At 42.0% G+C, this 23,508-nt stretch overlaps 1 protein-coding gene and 1 non-coding gene across 2 annotated transcripts in view; both read left to right on the top strand.

The window, feature by feature from the left end:
- Positions 1-23,508, top strand: part of KIF16B (kinesin family member 16B) — a 293,074-nt gene that overhangs the window by 241,555 nt on the left and 28,011 nt on the right. The window contains exon 25 of the mRNA XM_024123350.3: positions 14,436-14,519. Within this exon, the coding sequence (XP_023979118.2) occupies positions 14,436-14,519 (84 nt within the window). The remainder of the gene's footprint in view (positions 1-14,435; positions 14,520-23,508) is intronic.
- LOC112064859 (U6 spliceosomal RNA) lies at positions 9,056-9,163 on the top strand. Its single transcript, XR_002891713.1, has one exon. It is a non-coding gene; the product is annotated as a U6 spliceosomal RNA (small nuclear RNA).

The raw sequence follows: 23,508 nt of genomic DNA, 5'->3' as shown, positions 1-23,508 counted from the left end.
AGGACCAGATGGCTTCACAGGTGCATTCTATCAAACATTTAGAGAAGAGCTAACACCCATCCTTCTCAAACTCTTCCAAAATATTGCAGAGGAAGGAACACTCCCAAACTCATTCTATGAGGCCACCATCACCGTGATACAAAAACCAGACAAAGATACTACAAAAGAAGGAATTACAGACCAATGTCACTGATGAATATAGATGCAAAAATCCTCAACAAAATACTAGCAAACAGAATCCAACAATACATTAAATGGATCATACACCATGATCAAGTGGGATTTATCCCAGAGATGCAAGGATTCTTCAATATACTCAATTCAATCAGTGTGATACACCATATTAACAAATTGAAGAATAAAAACCATATGATCATTTTAATAGATGCAGAAAAAGCTTTTGACAAAATTCAACACCCATTTATGATAAAAACTCTCCAGAAAGTGGGCATAGAGCGAACCTACCTCAACATAATAAAGGCCATATATGGCAAACCTACAGCAAACATTTTCAATGGTGAAAAACTGAAAGCATTTCCTCTAAGATCAGGAAAAAGACAGGGATGTCCACTCTCGCCGCTCTTATTCAGCATAGTTTTGGAAGTCCTAGCCATGGCAATTAGAGAAGAAAAAGAAATAAAAGGAATACAAAATGGAAAAGAAGAAGTAAAACTGTCACTGTTTGCAGTTGACATGATACTATACATAGAGAATCCTAAAGATGCCACCAGAAAACTACTAGAGCTAATCAATGATTTGGTAAAGTTGCAGGATACAAAATTAATGCACAGAAATCTCTTGCATTCCTATACAGTAACAACGAAAGGTCAGAAAGAGAAGTTAAGGAAACAATCCCATTCACCACTGCAACAAAAAGAATAAAATACCTCAGAATAAACCTACCTGAGGAGGTAAAACACCTGTACTCAGAAAACTATAAGACACTGATGAAAGAAATCAGAGATGACACAAACAGATGGAGAGATATACCATATTCTTAGATTGAAAGAATCAATATTGTGAAAATAACTGTAGTACTCCAAGTAATCTACAGATTCAGTGCAATCCCTGTCAGATTACCAATGGTAATTTTTACAGAACTAGAACAAAAAAATTTAAAATATGTATGGAGGCACAAAAGAAAGACCCCAAATAGCCAGAGCAATCTTGAGGGAAAAAAGACGGAGCTGGAGGAATCAGACTCCCTGACTTCAGACTATCCTGCAAAGCTACAGTAATCAAGACAGTGTGGTTCTGGCACAAAAACAGAAATATAGGTCAGTGGAACAGGAGAGAAAACCCAGAGATAAACCCACGCACCTATGGTCAACTAATCTATGACAAAGGAGGCAAGAATATACAATGGATAAAAGACAGTCTTTTCAATAAATTATGCTGGGAAAACTGGAGAGCTACATGTAAAAGAATGAAATTAGAACACTCCCTAACACCATACACAAAAATAAACTCAAAATGGATTAGAGACTTAAATGTAAGACCGGACACCATAAAACTCTTAGAGGAAAGCATAGGAAGAACACTCTTAGACATAAGTCACAGCAGGATCTTTTTGACACACTTCTTAGAGTACTGGAAATAAAAACAAAACAAAACAAACAAATGGGATGTAATGAAACTTTAAAGCTTTTGCGCAGCAAAGGAAGCTATAAACAAGATGAAAAGACCATCCTCAGAATGGGAGAAAATATTTGCAAACAAATCAACGCATGAAGGATTAATCTCCAAAATATATAAACAGCTCATGAAGCTCAATATTAAAAAACAAACACCTCAATCCAAAAATGGGTAGAAGACTTAAATAGACAATTCTCCAAAGAAGACATACAGATGGCCAAGAGGCACATGAAAAGCTGCTCAGCATCACTAATCATTAGAGAAAAGCAAATCGAAACTACAATGAGGTATCACCTCACACCGGTTAGAATGGGCATCTTCAGAAAATCCACAAACAAATGCTGGAGAGGGTGTGGAGAAAAGGGAACCCTCTTGCACTGTTGGTGGGAATGTAAATTGATACAGCCACTATGGAGAACAGTATGGAGTTCCTTAGAAAACTAAAAATAGAATTACCTTATGACCCAGCAGTCCCACTACTTGGCACATACCCAGAGAAAGCCATAATTCAAAAAGACACATGCACCCCAATGTTCATTGCAGCACTGTTTACAATAGCCAGGTCATGGAAGCAACCTAAACGCCCGTCAACAGGCGAATGATGAAAGAAGATGTGGTACATATATACAATGTAATATTACTCGGCCCTAAAGAGGAACCAAACTGGGTCATTTGTAGAGACATGGATGGACCTAGAGACTGTCATACAGAGTGAAGTAAGTCAGAGAAAAACAAATATCGTATATTAACACATATATGTGGAATCTAGAAAAATGGTGCAGGTGAACCAGTTTGCAAGGCAGAAATAGAAACAAAGATGTAGAGAACAGACATATTAACCAAACGGTTAAAGTCGGGGGTGGGGTGGTGGTGAGTTGAATCTGGAGATTGGGATTGACATATATACACTAATATGTATAAAATAGATAACTAATAAGAACCTGTATTAAAAAATTAAATTTAAAAAATGATCAGTTGACTCGTAACAAAGATAAGATTATCACATTTTATTTACTCCCACCTACCCAATTTAAAAAATATTTTATAAAGTCAAGATGTATCACATTCTTTTGTACGTAAATTATGTGCAGTTCCCTTTTTTATACATAAATTATGCATAATTCTGTCCTCGTTGTGGGTTTAAGTAGAGGTGGTATTTACAGTGGTTTCTCCGTTCCTGAGATCCTTGTATTGTGCTGTCTCTTGGTTGGATATTTTTGGTCAGCCAGTATATTTTTGAAAGGTTCACCTTGATGTGTTTTACCTGAGTTCTTATGTGCTTGAGAATGTCTGCCTGTGGACTGCACACTTTAAAGACATTTCTCTGTTACTTATAAACCTCTTGGGTCATGTTTTATTTCCCTTAGCATTTTTCATTTTGCCTTGTTATTTTCTCTGCTCTATATGCCATAGGCTAACCTGTGTTTTTATTGTCTTCATGCTACTTTTGTTTCTTCTACTGGGACTTCCTACTACTGTTTTTGTTTCTCTCTCTTTCTTGAGTTCTTCTTGCTCACTTTTTTTTTTTTTTTTTCGAGCATGTAGACAGTGGGGGAGGAGGGGGCAGGGGTGCAGGGTGTGGAGGCACTGGATTTTCTTTTTTCAATCAGCTTTTTTCATTTTAGAATAGTCTCAGACTGTTTTTTGCCTTTTAGCATGCATTGTAATTTTTGTTGAAAGCTGGACATGGTGTGTCATGTGAATGGAGCTGAGGTAGATAGGCCTTTAGTGTGCAGTTTTATATTTATCTGGCTACCGTATAGGCTACGATTGCCCTGGCTGTGGTGTCAGAGGCAAAAATGTCCTCAAGTGCCCTTGTTTGTGTTTCTGCTATTGTCTTTGGGTTTTCCCAGAAGCTTCTTAAATAGAGCCTGAGGCTCGCGTTTCCTTTAGCTGCAGTCCCCTGTTGTCTTGCAGGAGCCCTGTTGGCGTGGCGATGGGATGTGTGTGTTGGAGGGTCTGTAGGCCTGTGATTAGGTCTCAGTCTCTTAGTGAAACCTGCAGGGGGCATTCCACTTCCCCGCCCCAACGGTTGGGCTTTGGTAAAACCCAAAGTGGTTAGATTCTGGGAAGACAGTTTCCCTTGAGGGCAGAGCACTCTGGGTGTATTTCAAAAGGTTACCACCCCACCATCCCCGCCCCCAGCACCTTCTGCAGAACCAAAGGGATTCTTCTTCACGGTGAGAATCTGGTGGGACTTCTGGAGGTAAATGTCACAAAAGTTATGGAAAATGCAGCTCCTCTGGAGTTTTTTTAACGCTCATACTAGGCTACACTGAGCCTCCAGCAATTCGTCAATTGCAGTTTAAAGTGTTCCTACCAAAACTGGCTCCAGTTGTGAGCTTCTGCACCAGCTAAGCTGTGCTTCTCTGTTTCTGCCTGTCCATCTCTCCAGATGGGGGACAGTAGTTTGCCCTGTGACCTTAATTCTCTGATGGATCCAGAAGAACTCTTTTTTTTTTTTTAACATCTTTATTGGAGTATAACTGTTTTACAATAGTGTGTTAGTTTCTCCTTTACAACAAAGTGAACCAGTTATACATATACATATGTTCCCATATCTCTTCCCTCTTGCGTCTCCCTCCCTCCCACCCTCCCTATCCCACCCCTCTCATGGTCACAAAGCACAGAGGTGATCTCCCTGTGCTATGTGGCAGCTTCCCACTAGCTATCTAATTTACATTTGGTAGTGCATATATGTCCCTGCCACTCTCTCACTTCGTCACAGCTTACCCTTCCCCCTCCCCATGTCCACAAGTCCATGCTCTAGTAGGTCTGTGTTTTATTCCCATCCTACCACTAATCTCTTCATGACATTTTTTTAGATTCCATATATATGTGTTAGCATACGGTATTTGTTTTTCTCCTTCTGACTTACTTCACTCTGTATGACAGACTCCAGGTCTATCCACCTCATTACAAATAACTCAGTTTCATTTCTTTTTATGGCTGAGTAATATTCCATTGTATATATGTGCCACATCTTCTTTATCCATTCATCTGTTGATGGACACTTAGGTTGCTTCCACTCCATACTGTTCTCCATAGTGGCTGTATCAATTTACATTATTCCCACCAGCAGTGCAAGAGGGTTCCCTTTTCTCCACACCCTCTCCAGCATTTATTGTTTCTAGAGTTTTTGATGATGGCCAATCTGACCGGTGTGAGATGATATCTCATTGTCGTTTTGATTTGCATTTCTCTAATGATTAATGATGTTGAGCATTCTTTCATGTGTTTGTTGGCGATCTGTATATCTTCTTTGGAGAAATGTCTATTTAGTTCTTCTGCCCATTTTTGGATTGGGTTGTTTGTTTTTTTGTTATTGAGCTGCATGAGTTGCTTATAAATTTTGGATATTAATCCTTTGTCAGTTCTTTGGTTTGCAAATATTTTCTCCCATTCTGAGGGTTGTCTTTTGGTCTTGTTTATGGTATCCTTTGCTGTGCAAAAGCTTTTAAGTTTCATTAGGTCCCATTTGTTTATTTTTGTTTTTATTTCCATTTCTCTAGGAGATGGGTCAAAAAGGATTTTGCTGTGATTTATGTCTTAGAGTGTTCTGCCTATGTTTCAGGAAGAACTCTTGATTTTCAGTTTCCTCAGTTTTTTTTTCTTGGGAGGACAGACATCACAACTTCTAAGCTCCTTACGTATCAGATCAGAAACCAGAAATCCTATTTGAATAGTTTTAGTTTTACAGGAAAAAAATGTGAAGGTAATACAGAGTTTTCATATACCCCATACCCACTTTCCCTGTTAACAGTTCACATGAGTATAGGGCATTTGTCACCACTAGTGAACCAACACTGATACATTATTATTATTATTAACTAAAGTCTGTACTTTTGAGATTTCCTTAATTTTTACCTAATGTCCTTTTTCTGTTCCAGTATCCCATCCAGAATACCACATTACATTCAGTCACTATGTTTCCTTAGGCTCCCTTTGGCTGTGACAGTTTCTCAGACTTTCCTTATATTTAATGACCTTGATATTGTGAGGAATGATGGTCAGGTATTTTAGAGAATGTTCCCAATTGGGATATGCCTGTTTTTCTCATGATTAGACATTTGGGTTTTGGGGAGAAAAACCACAGAGGTAAAGTGTCATTATCATCACATCATATGAAGGACACACACACCATCAGTGTGACTTATCACTGTTGAGATCGACCTTGATCTCCTGGCTGAGGTTTCTCCCCTGTGAGGTTCCTTGGTTCCCCCCTTTCTATACTGTTCTCTTGGGAAGGAAGGCACTGCACACAGCACACATTCTGCAGAGCCCACGTTTTAGGGGTGGAGAGAGATGCCCCCACTTCCTGGAGGGTGAGGTATCTACATTAGGTACTTGTAATTCTTCTGAATAGGTGGCTTGTTTCTTCTTCCCCATTTATTTATTTACTTGTTTATTTCATCATATTTTGGGTTTTAAGCCAATACATTTTAAAAATTTTGTTTTTCACGTTTTTCCAACTTAGGCCGTATGCAGCAGCTCTTTGCATCTGTGTCCCTGTGACACACTCCCATCATTGTGCTTTTGGTTTTAAATACATCTTCCATCTTTCTTTTTTTTTTTAATTTAAAAAAATTTTTTATTTATTTTATTTATTTATTTTTGGCTGCGTTGGGTCTTCGTTGCTGTGCACGGGCTTTCTCTAGTTGCGGTGAGCAGGGGTTACTCTTTGTTGCAGTGAGTGGGCTTCTCATTGCGGTGGCTTCTCTTGTTGCAGAGCACGGGCCATGGGCGCACGGGCTTCAGTAGTTGTGGCGCACAGGCTTAGTTGCTCCGCAGAATGTGGGATCTTCCTGGACCAGAGCTCGAACCTGTGTCCCCCGCGTTGGTAGGCGGATTCTTAACCACTGCACCACCAGGGAAGCCCCAACGTGCTTTTGGTTTTGAGCACTTCCTTGATCTCTGGCACTACAAGATGCTTCGGGCTCATCTTACGTGGTCGCCATCCCAGTCCTGGAATCAGCCATTTCTCTATGAGCTGGCTCAGTTTTCTGTCCTTTTCCCCCCACTGTAGTTTCTTCTTTCAACCTGTGTATCACTTCCTGCTTTTGGTTCTTTTTTATGGGTGTTTGTGGTTCCTTAAGACTGTGGATAATTTCTTCCCTGAGTTGTTCTTGTCTTTGGTCAGTCCTTCTTGTGCATCTTCTTTATCTGCCTTTTGCTTCTCTTTTATTCAGTATCTCCTCACCTACCCTTTTTATTCATAGTTCAGTTTTAGTTCCTTCTAATTATTTCTCATCTTTAAGTGAAATGGACTAATTTTAGGGGAAAACACCAGTGAATCATGGGGACAAGGAAGGGACATACCCTGGGGAGGGGGAGGCAGCAAGCTACCACACGCCTAAACCTTTGCCTGGAATTTTTCTGAATTTTTTTCCACCAGTTTTTCCCTTCGCATCAAGGCACATCTTATTTTCTGGTGTTCGCGGGGGCAGTAGAGCCAGGTGCCTACCTCTGGCCTGTTTTCTCTGCCAACACCTTGAGGAGCTCTGGGTTCTTCCCGCACAGGCCCCTACTGCCCTCCTCTTTGCTGCGGGTTCCCCCCACCTTCTCCTTGTCCCCAGCTTTAGTCTTTAACATCAGCGTCATGCAATACCTGGGGGTTTGGATGCCGACCCTAGTGGACAACCTGTGGCCTGGAGAGGAGGACAGGGAGGCTGGGCTCCCTGCAGCTGCTGGCCTGTGTGTGGGCTGCAGTGGTTTCCTGCTTTGGAGTCAGAGTCTTTACTTTTATTTTTTTAGTTTTTATTGGAGTATAGTTGATTTACAATGTTGTGTTATTTTCAGGGATTGACAGGGAACTCTGCTTTTCATCTCTTGTCGTTTTTGGTGCTTTTGAAAGTGTGAAGGGATGCAAATAAAGGCTTTACTCCACCGTTTTTAACCAGAGCTGTTCCATCAAGTGTTATGGTTTGTAGAAAGATTATTTCCGTGGCAATCACATTTTTTTAACATGAGACTTTACCCGTGAAAGTTATAAGGGGGAAATGATGGGTTTTGCTCTTTATGAAAATGAAATCTTTTTACTTTTTCATGGAATGGTGAACTTGAGACTTTATGAAGTCACTTCTTGCCAAAATGACCTGTATATTCAGTACAATCCTGATAAAAATCCCAACATACTTTTCTGGTAGAAACTAGCAAGCTGATTCTGACAGAAAATGAAATCTTATAAAAAGAAGAAAATTATTTTTTCCTCATTACTGAATCCCAAGTATCTTGATCATTTTTATATAAATCAGAAATATTTATCTGAGTTCCTTTAGAATTGAGTAGTTGTGAGGAATATCGAACTTCAGGAACTTTAATTTTTAGAAATGTAGGACACTGTATTTCCTTTGTCAGAGGTTACAAAGGATATCAAAGAGGAATCTCTCCTCCACCCACGGATGCCATTTACTGTTCCTGACAGCATTTCTCATGGAAATCAGATCTCGACCATCTGCTAGATTAAAAAATGAAGTGATAAAAATGAAAAAAATTTAACTATAAAGAACTTGAGAAGAAATGTAAATGTACAAATTATATCATTGATTTTATTTTCAATTTGCTGTTTAACATAAGAAGCCAAACAAACAAATAAACAATAGATGTCAGTGTATGTAGGACATGAGAGGAAAAGTCAGGGACAATCACCCCCTCTCTGAGCCTCTCTTGTATTCTTAATTTGTTGGAAATATTACTTTTCAGACAGCAGCGCTTTCTGCAAAATAGAAGAGATCTTTTCCCCTTTTTTGGCTCTCCAGGCACATTATTTGTCCTGACCAGTGGCTCTTTCTATCTTGGTAAATTGTACATTTTTAAAAACATGTGGACAGTTTAAATAATTCACAATCCAGAAATGAACCCCACAGAGGATTGCTTTTGCTGTTCTGTTTCAAAATAAATGAGGTGGTCACTTTGTACCTGGGGAGAGAAAAAGTTCAGGCCTCTCTTCTACCCCAGATTTCTAAACCCTTCTCAGGATTTATATAATAGTAAAGATATAAAGGATTATAAGGATTTTATAGTAAGAATGAAGCAGCAGTTCCTGCCCTCTTTAATCCAAGTAAAGACTATGATGGTCTTTTTTTTTTTTTTTTCTTTTCAAAAGACGGTCTGTTGTTGAGAGTGGCAACCTAATCCCTTCTGTGTCAACAGCTATTGGCCCCTAAATGGCTTCCGTGCCACCTGTACTGTACTGTTTCCCCAACCCCTTGGCTATTTTAGTGTTGCATTTTAAAAATATAAGATATTTCTAGTTCTGTTTTGTTTTTGAGTGCTTGAAGAAAAATATTCTTTTGAAAGAATATTGGTTTAGATGTAGCCAATCAACAATCCCTCAACTGAGAATATTTACCCTTGGCAGGTAAAAGCAGCTGGGAATGTGTCTTCGGCCTAATGGTCATTTAAAAATGTCAGAAGTTTTGTGCTCGCTTCGGCAGCACATATACTAAAAATTAGAACGATACAGAGAAGATTAGCATGGCCCCTGTGCAAGGATGACACGCAAATTCATGAAGCGTTCCATATTTTTAAAATGGGCAGAAGACCTAAATAGACATTTCTCCAAAGAAGATATACAGATTGCCAACAAACACATGAAAGGATGCTCAACTAATCATTAGAGAAATGCAAATCAAAACTACAATGAGGTACCACCTCACACCAATCAGAATGGCCATCATCAAAAAAATCTACAAACAGGGGCTTCCCTGGTGGCACAGTGGTTGAGAATCTGCCTGCTAATGCAGGGGACAAGGGTTCGAGCCCTGGTCTGGGAAGATCCCACATGCCATGGAGCAACTAGGCCCGTGAGCCACAGTTACTGATCCTGCGCGTCCAGAGCTTGTTCTCCGCAACAAGAGGCCGTGATAGTGAGAGGCCCGCGCACCACAATGAAGAGTGGCCCCCGCTTGCCACAACTAGAGAAAGCCCTCACGCAGAAACGAAGACACAACACAGCAAAAATAAATAAATTAATAAACTCCTACCCCCAACAACAACAACAAAAAAATCTACAAACAGTAAATGCTGGAGAAGGTGTGGAGGAAAGGGAACCCTCTTGCACTGTTGATGGGAAAGTAAATTGATACAGACTGTCATACAGAGTGAAGTCAGAAAGAGAAAAATAAATACCGTATGCTAAGACATATATATTGAATCTAAAAAAAAAAACGGTTCTGAAGAACCTAGGGGCAAGACAGGAATAAAGACGCAGATGTAGAGAATGGACTTGAGGACACGGAAGGGGGAAGGGTAAGCTGGGACAAAGTGAGAGAGTGGCATGAAATTATATACAATGGAATATTACTCAGCCAGAAAAAGAAACGAAATTGAGTTAATTGTAGTGAGGTGGATGGACTTGGAGACTGTCATACAGAGTGAAGTCAGAAAGAGAAAAATAAATACCGTATGCTAAGACATATATATTGAATCTAAAAAAAAAAACGGTTCTGAAGAACCTAGGGGCAAGACAGGAATAAAGACGCAGATGTAGAGAATGGACTTGAGGACACGGAAGGGGGAAGGGTAAGCTGGGACAAAGTGAGAGAGTGGCATGAAATAGCTAGTGGGAAGCAGCCGCATAGCACGGGGAGATCAGCTCAGTGCTTTGTGACCATGTAGAGGAGTGGGATAGGGAGGGTGGGAGGGAGACACAAGAGGGAGGGGATATGGGGATATATGTATAGCTGATTCACTTTGTTATACGGCAGAAACTAACACACCATTGTAAAGCAATTATACTCCAATAAAGATGTTAAAAAATGTCAGAAGTTTTATAAGGGGTTTAACCTTATGGAGTTGCTGATATTCAACCATTTTTAACTTCAAAACTGGCAATTTCATCTCATTCAACCTAAGAGCTTACAGATAGCGAAGCCTAAACAGCACTGTCGAGATTCTCTAAAAAGGAGAAATGGAGGTAGTTTCCATTCTGTCAGAGGGAAGAGGTTGGAAAGCTGTTTCTGATGTAAATGTAATCATTGTAATGGAGCCGATACTCTTTTTGGATACCTTGCCTGACGCCCTTACCTTTCTACTTCAGTTTGTTCATGTCCCAGCCCCATCAAAAGGACATGGACCCCGTTGCGTGCACTTATCATGAATCACGTGGGAACTTCTGCTCCCGTTTCTTCTCTCCGTCCCTCCAACACTTCACCTCCATCCTTCTTATGTTTTATTTTGTGAGGAGTCAGTTGACAGGAGCGAATAATCCCAGGACAGACTTCCCAGGACCCTGCCTCCAGACCATCCCGTTCCTGTTCTCCCCACCGTGGTCACGGACCCCTGTCACTTTCCTGTTCCCTTGTTGGTGCAGGTCCTCAGTGAGGTTTGTTGACAGCTCTTGGTGGGCCTGTTGATTACTGCTAGCAGCTGTCCATCATTTTCCTGGTTAATACACACTGGGAGGGGTTACTGTCTTTTATTTGGGTCCTAGGTTCTCAAGGACTTCAGAAGGGTCTTCCATACTCTGCGGACACACTTTACAGCCTTGTTATGAAAACCTAGAGTCAGTCCTGGTTCCTCGTCTTGACTCAGCCAGCCCATGACTTGGAACCATTCTGTCACTGACCTCTGACCCTGTGTTTCTTTATCTCTGAAGTTAAATTGTTGAGTATTATAGTCCTATGATTATGTGCCTCAGTGCCATTTAAGGTTGCCCTTTTCTTCCTAAAATCTGTATTATAGATAATCTATACACAGTTATTTCACAGGGTGGATCATCATAGCACAAGATACTAGCCTCTATCCCAGGATGGAGTACATACTACCATTGACTACGAGGAAATTTAAATGCTTGCTTCCCACCTAGTTCAGCTGCCAGAGGTCCTTTCAGTGCACCAGTTCTGAGCGAGCATGCAAGTATGACTGTAAATTTCCCCTGACAGAAACCACGTCACCTCATCAGCCACATACGAAAATGACAAAACAACCAACTGTGAAAGCATGCTTGCCAAGCTTTCAGCATCACTGCATTTGGTGGGGGAACACATTTGTACAAGATGAAATCGAGGCTGGACGAAGCCCAAAAGACACGTTCTGGGTACCTGTCTTCTCTAACCTGCAACATATGGGAAGTGTGTTTTGTGCCAGTGAAGTCAGAGTTCCAGAAAACCCTTTGCTCCTTGAAGCCACATCACCATTCCAGAGATGGGGGGAGGGAACCAGGGATGTGGCATGCTGCTTTCTTAGTAATTACCAGATCTCTATTAAATAATAAGAGTAGCTAAGGCCCGTTCGGCATTGCTTCACTAAATCTTCACAGATAACCGGTAACGTTTACTACCGTTGCCTGTGGTTTTTTTTCATCAGAGAATACTCAGGCTCAGAGAAACAAAGTAGTTAGCTAGTTAGTGGTCAAGATTCAAACTAGGTCTGTCTTACTTCAGTGCCCATGGTCTTTCACGTTACCTTGAACTGATTTTAAAGTTGCCTGTAAGAACCAAATTGGAACATTGGTGAGAGAAGGAGAAAGAGGTCCCACACCCCACCCACTCCAAGGTTTGGGGTAGAAAGAGCACTTGAGTTTGAAAGGAGCAAACCTCTGACTTCCACTAAGTTTGAAAAAGGGCTCTAAAGTCATCAAAGACACCTCGAAGAGAGGGAAAAGGAAGAATAACTCTTAATGAGAAAAAGGCATATACCAATAAAAAATGGCCAGAAGAGGGCTTCCCTGGTGGCGCAGTGGTTGAGAGTCCGCCTGCCAACGCAGGGGACACAGGTTCGTGCCCCGGTCTGGGAGGATCCCACATGCTGCGGAGCGGCTGGGCCCGTGAGCCGTGGCCGCTGAGCCTGTGCTTCAGGAGCCTGCACTCCGCAACGAGAGGGGCCACAGCAGTGAGAGGCCTGCGCACGGCAAAAAAAAAAAAAAAAAAAAATGGCCAAAAGAGTTGAACAGACACTACCCCGAAATGAGTAACCAGATGGTCAATGAGCATGTGAAAAGATGCTCAACATCATGGCTCATTAGAAAAATGCAAATCTGAACCACAGTAGAAATCACGGCATACCCACCAGCATTGCCAGGATGAAAAAGACCACAGCACCAGGTGCTGGTGAGGATCTGAAGCCACTGGGTCTCTCAGTCACTGCTGGTGGGAGTGTTGGGAGTAAAACTGCTTTGGGAAACCATTTGATAACTTAAGGTACAGCTGAACACTTACATTCCATATGACCTAGCATTTTCATCCTTCAGACTATGACCAGCAGGAATCCCTACATATGTTTATAGGAAACGTATGGAAAACCTATAGGAAAATGTTCATAACAGCACAATGTCTAAGGGCCAGAAACTGGAAACTAGCCAAAAGCCCAATAACCAGAGACTGAACAGACCAGCGGTGGAATGTTCACATGGTGGGATACTGTTCAGCCACAGGAATGAGCAAACTGTTGCAACACGTGGCAACATGGGTGGACCTCGCACACATGAGGTAGAGCGATGACGGTGGACACACAAGGGTTCGTGCCATACGATGAAGCTCAAAAATGGGAAAAACTAAACCATGCTGTTAGAAGTCAGGCTAGCGCCAGCCTTTTACAGGGTAAGAGGGGAGTGCCAGGGGTTCCTGGGCGGCTGGGGGTGTTCTCTTTTGATCTGGGTGGTGGTTACAGTGTGTTGAGATGTTGAAAATTCACCAATTGTTCACTTAGGATATGTGCATTTTTCTGTATGTATATTCTCCTTTAGTACTAAGTTTTCAAAGTCCTATACATACAGATGTTAGTTCTTAATTTTTGATTCCCACTGTGGCAATATAAATTTAAATCAGCCAAGGTTTGCATATGTATAAAATAAGCATTTTGTGGCACATTGTGACCTATATTGTGGGAGAAATGTTCTAGTTCTTAATTTTTGATTCCCACTGTGGCAATATAAATTTAAATCAGCCAAGGTTTGCATATGTATAAAATAAGCATTTTGTGCCACATTGTGACCTATATTGTGGGAGAAATGTTCTTTTTTTTTTTTTTTTTTCTTGATAATGCTTTGTTGGCCTCTCAGTGTGTCTGAACCTGACAGGGCGAGGAAGGAAGGAAATAGTGAATTTCATCAACACCAGCAATTACTGCCGCTCAACGTTCATTCAACCAAAGCCACACGAGCTGGTCAGGTTTCTGGCAGATTATAGAGCTCTTTCTTGCCTTGGAGTCTATAAGAAAACTTACCTTTTTGTTATGATTTTTATACTTCCAAGAAAAGAAGCATAAGGAAAATACCTGTGAAATTCCAGGACCTGGCTACAACAAATTCTAAACCTTTATTCTCTAGGAAACAAGGAGAAAAGATTGAAAGAGAAGCCCTCTTTTCACATGGGCCATCTGCATTTGCAGTAGTAGCTGAGAAAAGGCAATATGGAAAGTTTACAGAACTCTTTTACAAAATGTTCAGGTAGTATGCTTGTTGAGTTTTCAAATTCTTATGTCAACACAAATATAATTGAATTCTAGTATTAGAAGGGGACTAAAAGAAGAACAAACTTGTGTTTTAAAAAATAAAACATGTGAAACACCACCTGGCAAAGAGTCTACTATGTCGTCTGGGACAAAACATTGAGACTCAAGTCTGTCCTTCCTTTGAGGCCCCATCATCCTGCCTCTCGGGTGACCCTTGTGGAGCCTTGCCTGGTCTGTTCAAGGTCACACGGTTGGTGGCTAAGCAAGGCAGGCCCTACCACCTTTAAACTTCCAACCTCTTTCTCTTCCCCCCACCACCATGATAGAGATTCCAAATAATGGATTAATAATAGCCCAAAGATCACAGGTGTGATATTAATGCATCTCTTATAAAATATGTATTTCAGCTCGCGACTCTTGAATTCCCTCCAAAGAAACTATTTGGAAACAAGGATGAACGTGTGATTGCTGAGAGGCGAAGTCAGTTAGAGGTAACAGAATTAAGCTTTTCTTTCTCTGTGCAGAAAATTTGCCATCTGATTGACCAGTGAGAATTCTTCCTCTTGAACACTTAACTCTTGTTCACGGATGGAGAGATGCTGCTTTATTAACACAGGAGGTGGCAGCAGCAGATTGTAAAGTAATGAGATCAGTTTATTTAAAATATAAGTCCTTCCCCCCCAACAGAGCGTTTTCCTGGGTTTTGAGGAGATAACATTTATACCAAGGGTTAGGAAGCAGGTCGTGGGTGAGAACTGAATATTCACATAGACAGATGGTATGCAATGCAGGCTGGGGGTACGAAGCTTGCTGCCAAAAACTTGAATTAATTAACTGAAGATTTGTAGTATTGCATCGTTGTTACTTTTTCAAGGTGGCTGGAAGCAAAAAGACACATACCTATTTTAGTCATGGTTAGGTTTTGTTGGACTTATTTTAACTTCATCTTCTGAGCCAGCTCCGTGGAGAGCTTTGGTTCAACACAACTGTTGTTTTTCTGACTGCCTCCCTGCTGGCATGCACTGTTGACTGCTCCGTAGAGCTTGTATTGCTTTGCAGGCTAGAGCTGCTTATTTGGTTGGCATCTGATGCAACTGAGGCACAGTGTGCTGAGAGGCATGGTCGCAGGTAGCCCTCGGGCATGGTCGCAGGTAGCCCTCAGGCATGGGCTACCCTCTTGCCGCTGTGAGCCACTGAGGCAGGCAGGATAAAGTTACAAATAGCTCACTCCAGTCAGCAAGCTTCCTGGGGGCCTCGCACGGTCCCCTCTGCTACTCTTTTAAGAGGAAGAAAAATAAGACCTATTAGCAAATGAAATCAAATAAGAGGAGGCCTGAGACAGCCCTTTCTGAATTGTGAAAGTCTCCATAAAACGGCAGTATTTTTCTCATTCCTGGAGACAGCCAGTTTGAAATGGCTGACCATGGAGTCCAGTGAATACCAGTGAACCAAGCCTTAGGGAAACATCCAGAGGCTGGAGGTTGCAGTGAGAGCAAAAGTGGGGAGTGGGGACCTTGGAAAAATTGAAGACTAGGAGATTGTGGTCCACGAGGGGCATTTTAGAGACTTGAGATCCTCAGTATAGAAGTGATCTGAGGAAAGAAGAGTTTCAGGGTGTGGCCATGCTTACAGGCCTGTGAGTTAAACTATAGAATTACACCTTTGAAAAAGTGCTGGAACTATTACGACTGAGGTTTGGATGGGTCGTTGCAGGGCTCTAAAAATCAGCCTATGAGGTGGTGTGACCCTGATACCCAACTGAAGAGCTTACATTCAAGGGAAAGGTTATCGTGGTGAGCCTGCTTGACCAAGTTCTCTTAAAGGTTTAATTGTATCGTGCAAACAATTTAAAACTCACAGTAGAACTAGTGATGGTTTTCTTTCCCGAACCCTTACCTGCGTCAGTTATCCAGACTTGTCTTTAATGGAAACGTGCAGAATGACAGTGTATAAAAACAAGTTTGTAGGGCTTCCCTGGTGGCGCAGTGGTTGAGAGTCCGCCTGCCGATGCAGGGGACACGGGTTCGTGCCCCGGCCCGGGAGGATCCCACATGCCGCGGAGCTGCTGGGCCCGTGAGCCATGGCCGCTGAGCCTGTGCGTCCGGAGCCTGTGCTCCGCAACGGGAGAGGCCACAACAGTGAGAGGCCCGCGTACCGAAAAAAAAAAAAAAAAAAAAAAAAAAAAACAAGTTTGTAAACTAACAGGAAATAGCTGTTGTCATCCCTCCTTTCTCAGGGCTCTAAATAAATGCACATGGTGCCAGCCGTGCCCCACAGATTGGGCGTTTGTGTGCCGTGCGTTTGTGAGCCCTGCTCTTTGGGACTCTTGTCTTTCCACTCCAGCTTCCAGAGTCAGAGCAAAGCTCAGGGCACCTTTTCATTCTTGGTACTTTCAGGTGGAACCCATGTTTGTTTTTTCAGGATCTCCTACTTAATCACTTAGCCCTACCGAGCCATCAGCTGTTGACAGAGTTTTATGTCAACATCTCTGCGGATACAAGCATCCCTCCCATTTGCCTGTGACTGTGGTTTACCTGTGGCATTAACCCATAAGGAATGGATTCCCCACACCTTGTGGAAATATAGGGGCTTACATTTTAAATCAAGTGTATTTCATCTAATGTTGACTGTTAAATCTTAGAATATTATGTTCTTGTCAAGGAGAGAGTGTAATTCAGCGTCACTTTACTGGAAAGTTAACCTGAGATTCTTGAGTTGATTTCCTGCAACTATTATGATTTTTATTTTCAATCTAACACCAAGAGTCACTGATTTAGTGCATTTTCATGTGAAAATTAACATTTATTGTCCTTGAACTTCCTATTTGATTTAATTCAGTATACATTTATTTAATTCCTGATGCATGCTGGGGACAGTGCTAGGTGTTACATAGACTATCAAGGTGAATGAGACACTTCTTGCCCTCAAAGAACATATGTTTACATTGCTGTATGAAACTCTACCTTATTTGATGAGAGGTGCATTTTGGGTCACTAATTTCAGGGAATGTTATCATCTACTTGGAAACATTTCTGCTAATCATCTCAGTAGTCTGTCATTTCAAGGAGTAACTGTAATTAACGAAAACAAGTGAAATCCTCTAATAAAACAGTAAAGCTTTCAAGAATAAAACCACCACCTTTAGGAGTAAGAACCTGCGAAGTTTCTAGGACATTTTCTTCAAAGTACTGGAGCAGGCAGCAGCCCAAGACCACTTCTTCCCCATTTTCACGTCACTGGCTAGAGCATTATTAATATGGATAAAAATAGTGTGGAAGCTTAGAGCATGGGCCTGGCGTGCTTCATCTCGGTCTTGAATCCTGGCTTTGCTCCTTTGGAGTTAATGTCACTGTCAGTGTCCTTTATCACTGACAGATGAACGCAAATAATACCACCATCTTCCAGGAGTTGACCTGAGGGTTAAATGAGATCATGGACATCACACGGCCTCTGGTACAGAGGGAAGCACTCTGAAATGTTAGGTGGTACCGTGGTGAATGAAAGTGGCGGTGGTGATGAGGACAGTTGGCCATAGTGATGGCGCTTTCCAGCACGTTTCAGATCTGCTTTAAGAGCCAGGGGAGGACAAAAGGACGCCCCCCAGCTGCAGTCATGAAGTGTAGCAATGTGAGCACCTCAGTTTGTTACATCTACTTGCAAAATCAATTTCTGAGGGCAAAGACACTAAGATTATGTGACTATTCTTATTCATGGTGATACCTGGAAGATACCAGGAATCTCATGGTGTAACACCAGCCTTTTTTTCACCCTGTAAAATTGTCATCTGAAATGTAGGAATGCTTTCTGATGATTGAATCACGGTCGAGCTCTTGTCCAGTGTGAGAAAGATGAGAGGCCTAGGATCATTATGAAATGAGCACAGTTCCTCTGCGTTTACATAGCTGTTGTTCACAGCCGGTCGGCTCTCTTTGCATGTCTCCCGAGTCGCTGACGGTGAGGCTGCCCACTGTGGCGTCCCCAGCACACCTGATGTACCCCAAGTCTCTGCCTGACAAATGTCAGTGCCTTTCGGCCAGTGACCCCCAGACACACCTACTTTTTTAACAGGGTGTTAGATTTATTAATTCCCTGCACTAAGAAAGAACAGATACCATGGGAAACAGGGGGCATCTCAGCAAGGTGTTACCAAGACCTTATGATAGGACTCGGCCCTGGGTTAGGTGATTCAGGGCAGAGTGCAAGCAAGCGGGCTTTGCTCTGGATTAGATGTTGGGCTAATTCTCTGATTGGGTGTCTTAATAATTCTTATCTGGAAGGCAAGAAGAACAGAGTGAGGTTAAAACTATGATTGATAAAAAACACAGCAGTCATCCTATTAGCCAGAGGAGGGGGGTATTTGATCATTTTCCTGGTTTGTACAGTATTCATGGGTTTGTGTTCAGACATGATTGTGGAGTGGTTTTTGGTTTTTGTTTTTCTTTGTCTTGTTCGTGGTCCCAGAGTAGCCTCATCTGGTCTTGGTGTCCTTTGGAGCTGTCTGCTCTTGACAGGAGAATACCGAGCTTAGCTGTGAGCACCAGCCTGGCCCTCAGCTGCGTCTCATCACTTTTTCTTACAATAGTGAGATGCCCAGAGCTCACAGGTGTCGTCTTTTCTAGCGGGAACCGTGAACTAAATGAGGAGTTGTTTTCAAAATAAAAGTCTTGGTAGTTCCCACGCCTTACCTGCCTTACTACGTGGGTGTTATAGCGGCTGCCGTAGTGCTACGTCCCCCTACCCAGCACCAGCTGCCACTTCCCTGCACAGCCCAGCTTTTCTGACTAACAGCAGTGTCTCCTTCTGTTGATACTTCAGTTTTATGTTACTTTCAAACCTTTGATTTCCAACAATAGAATCATTTTGGTTTAGGCCTTGTATAGGTTGAATCCTTTTAGTTTCACAATAAATTTCAGGAGGTGAAAATCCTTGCATTTTCTCACTCGTTTGGCTACCTGAAAGGTATCTGGCAATTCTGTGCTTAATTGAACATTCTTTCCATCTACTCTCTGCTGATCTTACAGAAGGGATAATGGCGGAACCATTACCAAACGTAGGCAGAGATTGAGAAATACCTCACAGAAAGAACTGTTTCCCTCCTCGTTTATGTTTTTATGTATTTTACTTTTTCTGGTTATATGGTCCTTCGTATTAGCAGTGACTGTTTTCTGTGATTTGTTGATCACAGAGCATTTTTGAAGGGGGTTACGTGGCTGTCGCTGTGTGGGAGGAGACTGAGCTGGACTTTGGGGGCTGTTTCATCGAGGTGCTTCGTGAAGTCAGAGGGGCTAAAATTGCTGTGATCTGGGATGAAGATTTGGGAAGGATATGGGAAACTCCATGTGGTATTGGAATAATGCAGAAGGTTCTAGAGTCAGACCTGCACTTGCAACCCAGCTCTGTGAGACTACTCCAGTGTCCTGTGACCTTAATTCCCTCCCTAAACTTTAGTTCCTTACTTGTTAAATAGCAGAAATAATATCTGCTCCATGGAATTGTTAGAATTACATGATGAAGTGTGTATACTGTAAGTAAGCGGTGCCATAAGGGGAAGAAGGAAGTCTGAGAAAGAATGAACTCCAGAGGCAAAGTGCCCGTCAAGAAATCATTTTACACAACAGAAGTCCTTCCATATCAGTGTAAGTTGGCACTTTATGGTCACATCAGAAGAGTGAGTCCCCATCTGGAGGGAAAATCCCACTTTGGTTTCCATGCAGAGTCTTTGGTTTAATTAAGAAGAAACCAAAATTGAAACACATGTTTCCAAGGAGAGGATCAACTTCCAAACCCAGATGGAGGCTGGAGGGACAAGGGAAGCGCCCGCCATACTGTCAGTTTTACTCTCTGCCCTTTTTCCCCTTCCCCAGGTGGCATCCTGTGTGGGCTGATGGCTAACAACTCAGGGACTCAAAACTCACTGCAAGTGGGAAAACTCTTCTCCATGATTGGGCTCCCAATCTAAAGCTCTAAGCAGGCAGTCAGGGTCTTCATGTCGTTACTGACTTGGGATTAAGTCAGCAGAAGCATCTCCGAGGCTGGAGCACCTCCCTCAGCTCAGACGTCCTCTCCTCGGAGAGCCCTGCCCCTTCACTCCCCACCAGATGCCTCTGTGACTTCTTGGTCAAGCACTTTGTAGTGGTTGGGGGGATTTTTTTGTTTGTCAGTTTGTTTTGTTTTTAAATGCTTTATATTTGACTAGAAGGTAAGTTCTGTGAGGACAGGGTTTCCAGCTGCCTTGTTCACTTCTGTCTCCTCGGTGCCTAGAACAGTTTCTGGCCCTTAACAGGCCCTCAGTAAGTGTTTGTTGAATGATCAGTTAAAGCTGCACTGAATAGCAAATAGCATATATTTTTTCTGCCAAAAAACATTTTCAAAACGAGAGCACATGCCTAAATGAGTTTAAATGCCACTTTGCAGTAGGCCACTGGGCTGAGCTTCATCATTCTCAATGTGAAACAGGGATAAGAAGAGCTAACTTTCAGAGTTGCTGAGGGGATCAAATGAGAGTGGTGTTTAAGAAACACCTGTACAAGACATAAGCCCTAGCCCATAATACATCCCAAATTGATACAGGATAATGGTTAAAAACATACACTACAGTCCAGCAGACCTAGTTGTGGATCCTTGCTCTGCTACTTACTGACTGGGTAACCTTAAACAGGTTTCATAACCTCTCTGTGGATCAGTTTTTCTCATCCTTAAAATGGGGTTAATAATAGTACCCACTTCAGAGAGTTGTTGTGAAGGTTAAATGAGATAATACATGTAAAATACTTGGATAGGCGCTGGGTACATAGCAAACACTAGAAATGATCATTCTTCTTTTAAAAATTTTTACATTCCAATCGCTGTGTGGTGACTTACAGCATACTTTTAAAATTCAACAAAGTTCTAATTAATGCAGTAAGATAAGAAAAGGAAATAAAAGGTTATTCTGATTGAGAAGGAAGAACTAAAACTGTCTTATTCACAGGTGACATGATTGTCTCTGTAGAAAATCTGAAATAACTGACAAGAAGTCTCCTGGAACTGATAGGCAATTATGGCAAGATTGCAGGATACAAGGTTAATATATCATAGTCAATCACTTTCCTATATACCAGCAATGAAAAAGGGGAATTGAAATTTAAAACACAATAGAATGTACATTATCACTCCCCAAATTACTTAGGTAAACATTTAATAAAATATGTTTAAGATCTATATGAAGAAAACTATAAAAACTCTGATGAAAAAAATCAAAAAACTAAACTAATGAAGACGTAGTTCATGTTTATGGATAGGAAGACTCAATATTGTCAAGATATCAGGTCTTACAACTTGGTCTATAGATTCAGTGCAGTCCCCCAGCGAGTTATTTGTGGACATGGACAAACTGATTCTAAAGTCTATATGGAGAGGCAAAAGACCCAGAGTACCCAGTACCATGCTGAAGGAGAAAAACAAAGTGGGTGGACTGACAGTACCCAACTTCAAGACTTAACCATAGGATTAGGAACCAAGATGGCAGAGTAGAAGGATATGCTCTCACTCCCTCTTGCGAGAACACCAGAATCACAACTGGCTGCTGGACAATCATCGACAGGAAGACACTGGATGACAGCAAGACACTGGAACTCACCAAAAAAGATTACCCCACATCCAAAGACAAAGGAGAAGCCACAATGAGATGGTAGGAGGGGCACAATCACAGTAAAATCAAATCCCATAACTGCTGGGTGGGTGACTCACAGACTGGAGAACACTTATACCACAGAAGTACACCCACTGGAGTGAAGGTTCTGAGCCCCATGTCAGATTCCCACCTGGGGGTCCGGCAACAGGAGGAGGAATTCCTAGAGAATCAGACTTTGAAGGCTAGTGGGATTTGAATGCAGGACTTTGACAGGACTGGGGGAAACAGACTCCACTCTTGGAGGACACACACAAAGTAGTGTGTGCATCGGGACCCAGGGGAAGGAGCAGTGACCCCAGGGGAGACTGACCAGACCTACCTGCTAGTATTGGAGGGTCACCTGCAGAGGTGGGGGGTGGCTGTGGCTCACTGTGGGGACAAGGACACTGGCAGAAGAAGTTCTGCGAAGTACTCCTGACGTGAGCCCTCCCAGAGTCTGCCATTAGCCCCACCAAAGGCTCCAGTGTTGGGTTGTCTCAGGCCAAACAACCAACAGGGAGGGAACCCAGCCCCACCCATCAGCAGTCAAGCGGATTAAAGTTTACTGAGCCCTGCCCACCAGAGCAACAGTCAGCTCTACCCACCACCAGTCCCTTCCATCAGGGAACTTGCACAAGCCTCTTAGATAGCCTCATCCACCAGAGGGCAGACAGCAGAAGCAAGAAAACTACAATCCTGCAGCCTGTGGAACAAAGACACTGAAATGAAAACTACACTAGAAGGAATCAATAGAAGAATAACTGAGGCAGAAGAACGGATAAGTGACTTGGAAGACAGAATGGTGGAATTCACTGCTATGGAACAGAATAAAGAAAAAAAAATGAAAAGTAATGAAGACAGCCTAAGAGACCTCTGGGACAACATTAAACGCACCAACATTCACATTATAGGGGTCCGAGAAGGAGAAGAGCGAGAGAAAGGACCAGAGAAAATATTTGAAGAGATTATAGTCAAAAACTTCCCGAACATGGGAAAGAAAATAGCCACCCAAGTCCAGGAAGCGCAGAGAGTCCCATACAGGATAAACCCAAGGAGAAACACGCTGAGACACATAGTAATCAAACTAGGAAAAATTAAAGACAGAGAAAAATTATTGAAAGCAAAAGGGAAAATGACGAATCACATACAAGGGAACTCCTATAGGTTAACAGCTGATTTCTCAGCAGAAACTCCACAAGCCAGAAGGGAGTAGCATGATATACTTAAAATGATGAAAGGGAAGAACCTACAACCAAGATTACCCGGCAAGGATCTCATTCAGTTTCGATGGAGAAATCAAAAGCTTTACAGACAAGCAAAAGTAAGAGAATCAGCACCACCAAACCAACTCTACAACAAATGCCAAAGGAACTTCTCTAAGTGGGAAACACGAGAGAAGAAAAGGACCTACAAAAACAAACACAAAAAATTAAGAAAATGGTCATAGGAACATACAAATGGATAATTATCTTAAATTTGAATGGATTAAATGCTCCAACCAAAAGACACAGGCTTGCTGAATGGATACAAAAACAAGACCCATCTATAAGCTGTCTACAAGAGACCCACTTCAGACCTAGGGAAACATACAAACTGAGAGTGAGGGGATGGAAAAAGATATTCCATGCCAATGGAAATCAAAAGGAAGCTGGAGTAACAATACTCATATCAGATAAGCTTTAAATGACACAATAGACCAGATAGAGTTAATTGATATTTATAGGACGTTCCATCTAGAAACAGCAGATTACACTTTCTTCTCAAGTCCACATGGAACATTCTCCAGGATAAATCACATCTTGGGTCACAAATCAAGCCTCAGTAAATTT

The sequence above is a fragment of the Physeter macrocephalus genome, chromosome 14, assembly GCF_002837175.3.
Source record: "Physeter macrocephalus isolate SW-GA chromosome 14, ASM283717v5, whole genome shotgun sequence".
NCBI lineage: Eukaryota > Metazoa > Chordata > Mammalia > Artiodactyla > Physeteridae > Physeter > Physeter macrocephalus.
This window is presented reverse-complemented; position numbering and strand designations above follow the sequence as displayed.